General features: G+C 34.6%; 1 protein-coding gene across 7 annotated transcripts in view; it reads left to right on the forward strand.

Annotated features, from left to right (window-relative positions):
* The window catches only part of LOC129262298 (heterogeneous nuclear ribonucleoproteins A2/B1-like), a 29,997-nt gene extending 18,709 nt beyond the window's left edge, over positions 1 to 11,288 (forward strand). For 2 of the 7 annotated variants that reach the window (XR_010293689.1, XR_010293691.1), the window contains 5 exons: positions 678 to 779; positions 2,729 to 2,818; positions 5,137 to 5,166; positions 5,989 to 9,864; positions 9,939 to 10,003. Coding sequence is in view for 4 of the 7 variants with exons in the window: in XM_054900395.2 (XP_054756370.2) it covers positions 678 to 779; positions 2,729 to 2,818; positions 5,989 to 6,206 (410 nt within the window). In the remaining 3 variants the exon portion in view is untranslated. Of the gene's footprint in view, positions 1 to 677; positions 780 to 2,728; positions 2,819 to 5,136; positions 5,167 to 5,988 lie in introns of all 7 variants that reach the window. The other 5 variants (XM_054900397.2, XM_064099993.1, XM_054900395.2 and 2 more) reach the window with 3 other exon arrangements.
* The last annotated feature ends 296 nt before the right edge of the window (positions 11,289 to 11,584 follow it).

Below are 11,584 nucleotides of genomic sequence, written 5' to 3' on the forward strand. Positions count from 1 at the left end.
CATTTATCTCATGTCACTTGAAAATTGAGATGCCCTCTAAAATACATGCTTTTTCAAAGAAAAGGTCATGAGTCCATACTCTTTGTCTGTGCGATCTTAGAAACAAACCTTCCATAACAAGTTATTCATCTGCCAAACCGTTTTATAAAACAAATAATGCACATTTTTAGACTTGTGGTGTTAGTGATGATGCAGGCATTTCAGGTATTCATAACATTATGCGGAAATCACTTTGCACGAATGCCTTTTGCTTGTTACATATTGTAAATACTGCCACGTACGCTCAATTGCCACAACACACTCAAAATGTGCATTATTTGTACGACACCCAGTGTACATAACATTATTTGTATGAGGACATCCAGTTCATAACTCACAGTACGTCAAAAGCACTACTATCTGGAATAAGTCCAAATACAAAAAGTGTTAATTTATTTATTTATTTATTATTTATTTTCAGTTTTATATAATCAGGGTGGCCTCATCAGTTAACACACTGCTGTCCTTGAGGGCCCTACGAAACAAACTTTCCATAACAAGTTATTTATCTGCCAAACCATTTTATAAAACAAATGATGCACATTTTTTGTAATTGGAATAACTTTTTCTCTAAATGTAACAGAAGTGGAGCTTCCCTATTATGACTTCATTATATTCATTAATCATTATTCATGTAGGTGGACAGAGCTATAGTAATTATGGAGGAGGTGGATATGGACAATCTCAACAGGACCCTTATGGACAACAACAACAACAGCAACAGCAATATGGAAACCAAGGTCTGTACTTCTCCTTGGTCAGGGCCCGTAACCTAAGTTTAGCGATTGATTGTGGGGATGGTTTCTGTCAATGATTACATTCATCAGGGTGCTACTTAAGCACTTGCCGGGGGCAAGTAAAAGTTAGAGTCGGGCAAGTGTTTTGAAGTAAAGACCAAAACTACTTGCCCGAATTGGGCAAACAAAATTCTCACAGTAGAATGACCAAAATTAGGGTCAATATGATATGATATTGACCCTAATTTTGGTCATGGCAGGCAAGATAAAATCACTTTGGAAAAAGAAATGCAATAACAAGGTAGATCAGTTCATGTCAAAAGAGAGAAAAGGGTCAATGGTCTAAATAACCGCAAAACTTTCCTTTGAAGAGTTAAAACTTTTTTTTTCAAGGATTTTTTCAGGCAAGTGAAATAGTATTTAGGGCAAGTATATTCAAACTATTTGAAAATTTACTTGCCTGACTGGGCAAGTGCTTCTAAACATTTATGTAGTACCCTGCATTCATTATTGTTTATAATGATATGTGTTTTGTTTATTATTGTTCTCAATCTCATATACAATTTTCCTTTATTTGATATATACCTGACATTTCCATCTGTTTATGTTTAGGATTTTCAGTATTTTCCATTTGTATTGTGTGTATGCTTGTATTTTGTTTTGTTCTATGTTATACAGGGCCCCCAAGTACAATAGTATTTGACTACTGACGGGGTTACCCTGTTTAAATAATATGTCATAAATAGATAAATAAATAAATAGATAGATAGATGAATGAATTAATGAGTGAATGAGTGAGTGAGTGAGATCTGTCATAAAAATCAGACCCAAGATTATGTGCTAAGATTTAGGTTTAATACCATTTTTGTCTCACCTGCATAGCAGAGTGAGACTATAGGCGCCGCTTTTCCGACGGCGACGGCGGCGGCGGCGTCAACACCAAATCTTAACCTGAGGTTAAGTTTTTGAAATGACAGCATAACTTAGAAAGTATATGGACCTAGTTCATGAAACTTGGCCATAAGGTTAATCAAGTATTACTGAACATCCTGCCTGAGTTTCATGTCACATGACCAAGGTCAAAGGTCATTTAGGGTCAATGAACTTAGACCATGTTGGGGGAATCAACATCAAAATCTTAACCTAAGGTTAAGTTTTTGAAATGTCATCACAACTTAGAAAATATATGGACCTAGTTCATGAAACTTATACATAAGGTTAATCAAGTATCACTGAACATCCTGCATGAGTTTCACGTCACATGACCAAGGTCAAAGGTCATTTAGGGTCAATGAACTTTGGCCGAATTGGGGGTATCTGTTGAATTACCATCATAACTTTGAAAGTTTATGGATCTGATTCATGAAACTTGGACATAATAGTAATCAAGTATTACTGAACATCCTGTGCAAGTTTCAGGTCACATGATCAAGGTCAAAGGTCATTTAGGGTCAATGAACTTTGGCCAAATTGGGGTATTTGTTGAATTACAGCCTTAAATTTGAAAGTGTGTTGGTCTAGTTCATAAAACTTGGACATAATAGTAATCAAGTATCACTGAACATCCTGTGCGAGTTTTAGGTCACATGATCAAGGTCAAAGGTCATGTAAGGTCAAAGAACTTTGGCCACGTTGGGGGTATTTGTTGAATTGCCATCATATCTCTATAAGTGTATTGGTCTAGTTCATAAAACGTGGAAATAAGAGTAACCAAGTATCACTGAACATCTTGTGCGAGTTATAGTAGTTTTCCAAATCAGCACTGCTGCTATATTGAATCGCGTGATGCAGGTGAGACGGCCAGAGGCATTTCACTTGTTCCTTTTGTGAATCTATCTTTTAAAACTCTTCTACATCCATATGTGGGGTTATAGTTCTGACATGTACATGTTATAGGTCTGGGTTTCACTCTCCTAAAGAGTAAAATCTTTGTTTGTTTGATGATACACTAGGTTCAATGGGTAACTATGCCCAAGAAGCATCGGGGTACGGTCCTCAGCGAGTGAACTACAACCAACAACAACAACAAGGCTACAATCAAGGTCAGTCCAACTCACAAAATCAACAATAAATTTTAATGTGTTACCGATCACCAGGGTCCTGTAACATTAAAGGAGAATGAAACCCTTGAAACCAGCTGAATCCATATCAAAGAGAAAAATCAAAGAAACATGTTGAAAGTTTGAGGAAGATTGAATGAATAATAAGAAAGTTATGAGCATTTGAATGTCGAGATCACTACTGCCTTGTAGATCCTCCTATTGGCAATGCGACCAAGATCTGTGAGATCACACACGTACAACTCCCTCATTACTTTAGTACTTATTTCACTTATATTCTCACTTTTATAGAGTCTATCACAAAGTGAGGTGTTCTCTTTATGAGAGGACAAGTACAGAGGTTTTACAACATTATATCATTGATGAATCGTTTGTCATATGATTAGAATGAGCAAAAAGAGATGTTTTGGGGTATATTTCAGTGTCCAAAAGGGGAGAGTTGTTCATCTGTGACATCATAGATCTTGGTCGCATTGCCAATGGGAGGATCTCCATAGCATTAGTGATCTCGACATTCAAATGCTCATAACTCTTCTATTGCTAGTCCTATTTTACTCAAACTTTTGTTGATCTTATTCTTTGATTTTTCTGCTTTCACAAAAGCTAACTTGCTCCAAGAGTTTCATTCTCCTTTAACCTTCGCAAATTGATTGCAGGACTGACTTGTACGATTGATCAGCATTCATGATCAATTTTACAAATCAACTGTACAAGCAATTGGCAAGTTTTGTGCAACAAGGCCCAAGATATGTAACTTTGTTTTGGTATATGTTGCATATGCTTCCAGCACATCAATTTTTATTTGGCAATAAATATTTTCCCACTTGCCATTCTCGACCCAGGTGAAAATGGATACTGGGAGGGAAAAAGATTCCTTAAATGCTATAAGCACTGTAATGGATAGCCTAGATAAGGAGAGTAATGTTCGAGTGCAGTGAGTGCCATGTTTGGTGGATGTGTGCATTAAATGAATGTCCATTATTATTTTTATTGCTGTTGATAGTCATTTTCAATTGTTTTTTATTTTGATTACTATTCTCTTATTATATCTATTATGATTTTTATTTTGAGTAGTTGTTTTATGAGTAATATTGAACATTATTATCATCATTATTACTGTTTTTTACCAATTTTATTATTAATCATTATTATTGTAATATTTTTATAATAGTGTATGGAATGACTTGTAGTAGTGATTACTTTAAATTGTAGTATTTGTTGATTGAACATACTAGCAACGACACCTTCTATATGGGCAGAAAATCCACATATATTTTCTAATCAAGGTAGCACAGAACTCACAATTGGACTACTAATAATATAGGGTATCAATATTGTGCACATTTCCACCTTATTAGGTGCTTCAAGTGCTCCCATATTACCCCTGCTAAGCTAGGCTACCAGTTCCGGTGCTCACAGCTTTTAAAAAAAATTCTTCCTGCCAGTACCTATTTACTTTACCTGGGTTGAGTGTAGCATATTGTGTATCAATTTCTTGCTGAAAGAAATTACACCATGGCTGGGATTCAAACCCACAACCCTCAGTTTTAATTTGATCTTCGCTTTCTTCATCTCCATTTAATAACCCATAACTCCTTTGGTTGACTATTGGTGCTTTTTAAGCAAGTGTATTCATATATTTGTACATAAATTTTTATTTTGGCTTATCTTTCCCATTTGTAAGCATGGCCGTACACATACATTTTTCACTGGGGGAGGGTAGCACGCTTAAACTTAAAACAAAAAAAACTCAAAAGCGAGGGAGCAAAGCAACTGAGCTTGTCATTGGGACGCTTTTGCCCTTTTTAAAGTGGAATTGAAGGATTTCTTGCATACTCTGAGTGAATTTTGTGAAAATTTTCAGTAAAAAATGTAAGTTTTCAAAAATTTCGGGGGGGGGGGGGCAACTGCCCCCTGCTGCGTATGGCCATGTTTGTAAGACGTCATCTATACGTATTAATTTGCCAAAATGTTTACATAGACTTTGAGCAAGATGTTCTGACTTAAAAACATTGCTCTTTTGAATGTACAGTATGTATGTTTTCTTTCAGTATGCTTTTGTTTTGTTTGTGTATGAATATGGCTTGAAACTGATGGACCTGCAAATTTAAAGGCCATGTACAGTAATATGCCCTCTTCATTGGAATTGATTTTAAAATTCCGAAAATAGCCCTCCCAAATTTTCATTTTACTAACAAATTTGAACTCTTTAAGGTATGAAAGTCTCAATATTGAAAACCCAAACTTTGTGTATGGCTGTAATTCATTTTCATGTAATTTGTTTATTTACCCCACTTCAGAATCCCTAAACTACCCGGCCTTTTAACATTGTGAGTATCCTCCTATTTTATCACTAAATTTTGAGAGAACTAACAAATTGATTGTTTTGTACTTCACAATACTGTACATGGACTTTAAAAGCTCAATTTCTTATTAATGTGACAGTCATATACATGCCAGCTTATTTATTTTATTTTTTTGCAATATTGAATGGACTTTCTTTGTTGATGACCCTGCATAATTCTTTTAAAGTGTTTTCTCACAAATTGCATTTAGATTTGATTTATTGAATAAAATATGAAAGTGCGGTTTCCCACAATTTTACTTCATGTTTACTGGAATATACTAAATTTGCTTGATAGGATGTTTGTTTATATAGTTATCCCTGACAGATAAAAGAGCTGGGTTAATTGAACCCATCTCACAGTGGGGGAAGGGTCCCAGAATCTCCCCCTAGTCGAATAATCCTGAATGAAAATGCTATTTTGAAAGTGCTGCTGCAATGTTATAATGGTAAATTGCCACTCAATGTAGTATGTACACACTCTCTGTCTTCATTCCATTTTATCATCCCAGATGGTCTTTCCCCATTGTGCCTACTAACTAAAGTACCACATAATCATTTTGTTTACTTCTCATTTGTGCAAAACACATTTTTGCTTATAACCGACTTCAGTATGTCTTACACCACCGAGTCAATAGGAAAGATTAGTGTCTATGAAGCAAATGGCACTTTTATAAATTCCTTTTTTCCCACTTCATTTTGCTCTATTCAGCGCACTATTCTCCAGTACTTCAATTCCAACCTGCTATGATTTTTTAAGTTTAAAATGAAAGTGTGACTTGTAGTAGCACCATAATTTTCCCTGCAGGACAATTCGGTAACGACATGCCAGGGCAGAATTTTGGGCCACCTCAGCAACAGCAGCAGCAACCACCACCACAGCAACAGCAACCACCACAAGGGTACGGGCAACAGGTTGAAGGGGGCCCCGACATGTACGGCAACAACAACTACGGAAGAGGCAACCTGGGAGGAGGGAACCAGTTCCATCCGTACAGGCGATTCCAAGGCAATCAGGTTCAGTAACGCTGGCAGTGGAAACGTTCCTTTGCTCTGTCATAGGAATGGGTGTGTTGCCCCCAAGGGAATGTTCCCATTGCTATAAAACGGTACGTTACCTTCACGTGGGTGTCATTTCTTGTCTCGAGCCGTTTCACATGTGTATTGACTTAAAGGGGCTGTGCTCTCTGTGTATTTATTTTCATGCAATTGTTGATGCTGGCTGCTATGCGTGGTATGACTATGTGTTCTTATATAGGCAGCTGCTGTTTGTACTATAGGTGTAACCAATCTCTTCAAACTTTCACTGAAGGAAATGTATAATTGAAATACAAGAATTAAAGAAACAGTCTTACAGAAATACCAGAAAAAAATTATTAACATGTTAGGATTATTCCTCTTGTTGAAAAGTGGATGAATTCACGATCAATGTATATATCGGCACTTTGTTTTATATCTACATTTTGCCAAGATGCTGGTTCTATTTTGTGAACTTTATAATATAGACTATTATGCAAATGTGTTAATTGTTGGTAGAAAAAGGAAAATGATATTGTTCCTCCACTGATTGCCTTTTTGTACAGGTTTTAGCAAAGAAAGTGGTCTTTTTGTGAACATTCATGCCAATCAAAAAATTGTCCACTGTTAGTTATGAAAGTAACATTACATGGGATGCTATTAATTTGTCAAAATAAATTCATAAATAGTCACTCTCAGATCTTTGTGAAACACCCTCCATATTTAGCACATCTTTTTGCAATGCTATTATATAAATGAAAATGAATATTATTATTTAATACTTCGAGCATTGCTGTAATAGAGCATTTAAATGCTGTTGGTGGATGTTTGTGATTTTTTACCTGCTTGCTAAGAAAGCATTAATGCTTATGAACAAGTAACCATAGGACCGAATGCTTAAGGTCCTCTCCGAGGGACCTAGTAATGAGGATAAATGCCTTACCAAAGGGCACTAGCGCTCCAAGTGGGAATCAAACCCGGGTCACTGGAATCCAGAAACCCCCACTCTTCCATCTGAGCTATCATGCCTCTTGTTCTTTATACCATAGAAACATATGACAAATAAGATACTTCAAGTTCCTTCCCCAAATTTTAGCTTATAGATATACAAATTATTATTTTCAGAATGTTGTCCACTTCAGTCCTCAAGCAGTCTCTGACATGGCTAGAGGCTACTTTATTTTTGTTTGTCACTGAATGGGTAATGTGTGTTGTTTTCTTGTCACAAATAATTAATGCCCGAGGCATGCCTTTTTACATGTTATATTTTTCATTGTTTGTATGTGTGGCTCTTGATTAAGAAATATCATTATGTTGATCAGACAAGCATGCAGCTGTTAATTGGAAGGTGTATTTCATGAAGCAAATAGTGATTTTTACGAACTAATTTGTTCTGAGCCAATCTGGAGCAAGCATTTCAGTAGCTTATAATAGTTGTCAGTGACAATTGTCTTTTTTCTATGAATTTGGGGCACAAGTTGTACATTTTTGTTTGTATGCTTTACATTTGTATTAAGACCATATATTTTACTTTGTGCCATTAGACTCAATTTCTTTGAAGATATTGAGCAAAACAGTGGATAATGCTGTTACATAGACACAGTGTCCATGAACCATCAGGGTTTTTTAATACATTAATGGTCCTAAAAGTGAATGATGGCAATTATAAGTTGACCAAAACTTGAAACAGAATGCCTGTTAAGGTCAGGGAGCAAAATACTGCAGATTTCCTATAGATGCATAGTTCTATTTTTTACAAGAAAATTTTCTAAAAAATTGTCACGAATCACTATGCGACACAGTGTCCACCGAATGTCACATTTGGTGGACACTGAGTAGCACAGTGACAATTTTTTGGAAAAACCCAAAACTTTTGTTTCATGAAATAATCTCCAGGACAATACATTATATGGAGCCCTATTTGATTAGCTTTTATTCCTTAAATTCAAATTGGCAACGTTTGGATTTTTATATCACTGATACATTTTTTGTGATAAAGTACATGTATAGTATTGGAAATAAAAAGAGATTGATAGTGGATATTTTGATACAAGTTTAGTATTTGCAAGTTGTCATGTGAAGAACGGCAATATCAATGTATCCGTGGCATTGCCAATTTGAATATTTAAGAGATCCCTTCATTCTTTTTTATTCAATGTTGTATACTTATGCATCTAAACTAGGCACTGTTGGGGTTTAATTTATTCTCTTGTGAAGTGTGTGCATGTATGTGTTAAATTGTAAGGTTCTGAATCAAAAGTTATTGAGCCAATATGGTTGGAAATTCAGAAGGAATATTAAATCTATTCATGTACATGTATGTACTTTAAATCATCCTGTGTATTGAAGTTTAATTAAAGTAATTGCCGCCAGCAGACAATTAATTCATTATTAAGGTTTTTAAATCAAGGCTGATTCTTCCCATATCATGAATATATAAATCTGATACATTTCATTTTGTGAAAATATCAGATTTGAGCTGAAAACAGTCATGCTGAAGATCTCTAACAAAGATAAGTACATGTGGGATAGTCAAAGTGTACTATTATTGGTTGGAAAATATCACCATCCAGGATGGAATGCCATGCTTATTTTTTTTTTCTCAGCAATTCCAACATTTTATACCAAATAGTTTGGCACAAATTCTTTATCTTCGTTTATACATACATGTACAAATACTTGGATGGTCATTTAATTGGATTCTGTTCGAACTTATGACAGCTGGCAATTATGGGGGGGGGGTTTCTTCAAATTTTTTCATCATGGATGACAAGTTTTCTTTTACTCTAATATATTCTTAGAGGAGGTTTTATCCTTGTAAAAACTTATTTAAACACAAACTTGGATATCGAGCTGACTTTAATTTTTTTCCCTAGCTGTAAGACGTTCATGCACATAAGATTCATCAAATGAGATCTTCATGATATTTGTACCATTTTGTTGCATATTTTCTATCGAGTTTAGATTATGAAGTGAATGTTTTGGTATGGTAGTTTGATCACCTTGGTGTCACATCACACTAAAAAAATGTCATGTTTTTTAAACTTGCCAACATTTTTATCACAAGTAGTTTCATATGATTTGTATATTCACTTTGGCATTCATTGCTGTCATCAATTGTCCTGTAGAATTATTTGATTATGATATAATGTCAGAGAATCATATTGACGTGGTTCCCTTTTCTTTTTATAGTACTAAAACTTACACTGTAAAATCTATACATATTAAATATCATGTATATAATGTGCAGAGTTGTATATGCATGTATATTTTGCCGACTAACGAATTTCTATCGTTATGAGAATAACTATTTGATTATTGATCAGAAGAGAAATTTTAGCTTGGTTACAAGATGCTGTTATAAGCTTCTGATATGGTGTAATTTGATTTGATAAGAACAATTTTGTCAGCATTGTTATGCATAACAATATTTGTGAAATAAGGCCCTAGTTCTTTGTATGCAGGTAAATCTGCCCAAATTTTATCTGAAAATTCCTTTGTCTTTATTATTTGACTTTGAAAATTGATCATTGCAGACTTCTGAAATTCTTTCTTTAGTAGTCTGATGTTATATTTTTCTTTAATGATTCATATGTCAAGGGAGTTGCTTGATATTGTGCAAAGGAGCATGGAAATAAGATTTTGTTCCTATGTTCCTCTTTATTATGTAATTATATTCTGTTGAAAATTAAGTAAACACAAATTTAGATTAAAAGAAAAAAATCTACCCTCATTGCACAGTTGATTTGTTTTTGCTTTTATATAATTATATTCTGTTGGAAATTAAGTAAACACAAATTTAAATTAAAAGAAAAAAAATCAACCCTCATTGCCCAGTTGAGTGTGCAAATGAATCTTCCATAAATTAAGTCAAAATAATTTTTCTTGGGCTTATCGCAGAAAGATTTGCAAGCAAATGTAATGATTAAAATCAAATACAACTTACATTTCAACCAATCAGAAATTTACATTTGGGACTTGTTTTGATGAGCTGTGTAAACACCACTCTTTCATTCTACAATGGGGCAATTCCATAAGATAATCAACCTTTTTGTACATCCGACCCCCATTTTTCTGAAGACTTACTTCACTTCATAAACTGACCAAGTCATGGTCCTTTGAGAACATTACAGACTGTCAAAAGAACAAGAAATCAGAGACAGAAAATTTCATGAAGGTCCCACATATAGGGGGTCAGACGTACATATTTTATGGCATTGCCCAATGGGCTTTGGATCATGTGAAACATTTTATTCCATTTTAAGTCGTGGTAGTCCCAGGAGATGCGACTTGGCCAAGGTTACCTGAGAGCCTTTTGCATAAAATTTGTTATTGTGATAGCTTTGCCATCATTCAATGGTTACCTCTACGGAAACTTTTATTTTGATTTGTTGGTGAATATTTTACCATGGTAGTTACTATTAGATAAGTCATCATAATTATATCTTTTATGCAACAGGGCCTTGAATGTTATCTAGAGTTGACTCCCCATGTTATGATCCAAATGGAGCTCTAGAATAGCTTAGATTTGAGATTAGTTGTCTGCTTGTTTTGAGGAAGTTATAAAGAAGGGCTTTAAAGTCATATTACCTCAGTTTTGTGCAAATTATTAGAAATGCCGGTAACAGAGACGTCCCGGGAGGGGGGGGGGGCAAATTTGGTGTAACATTGAGAAAGTCCTCAGCCATGCCTGTCAGGCCAGGAAACATGAGACAGTGACTTAAAATACCATTACACAACCTCTGCTGGTCATAAATCTTCTATTATCAGTGATTTTTATTCAAATGGTGTCAAAATCCCTATAATCTGCAGTGAAACTAAACATTGTTTAATGGGTCGGCATTTCAACATATTTGTTGAAAAAAGAATTACAGATTAAAAAAGATAACAGATGTCGATTTGGGTTTGTTTAAAAGTTTTTGAAATATATAGATGGTTGTTGTCATCGTGCTTTATAAAACAACTGTTGGTTAGGTCATATTTGTTTATCTGTTTGCCCAAAAAAGTAAGATTCGATTTCACTTTTTTTGTTCATGTGATATATTTTAAAAAGAGAATATTGATTAAAGATTCCACCTGTTTTTAAACCTATATTACATTATGTATTGTGCATTCTTTTCATTTATGTAGCCATACATTGCATAGAAAGGATTTTTAAAATGTAGAGGATTGTTCTTCAGATATAGGTCCAGGCCAGTTAATAGGCCAAGGTCTAATTCTGTGATAAAATTATGGGGAGCCAACATTTCAAAAATTTGTTCATATTATATGTTTCTTATATCTTCTTTAACGGTGAAGAGAATTATTTTAGTTATTAATTAGTCCTGGACGTTTAGGAACGCATTGTGTACCAAATGTGATGAAAAATTGAAGCTGTACTGTTTAGT

This window comes from Lytechinus pictus, chromosome 5 (assembly GCF_037042905.1).
Source record: "Lytechinus pictus isolate F3 Inbred chromosome 5, Lp3.0, whole genome shotgun sequence".
NCBI lineage: Eukaryota > Metazoa > Echinodermata > Echinoidea > Temnopleuroida > Toxopneustidae > Lytechinus > Lytechinus pictus.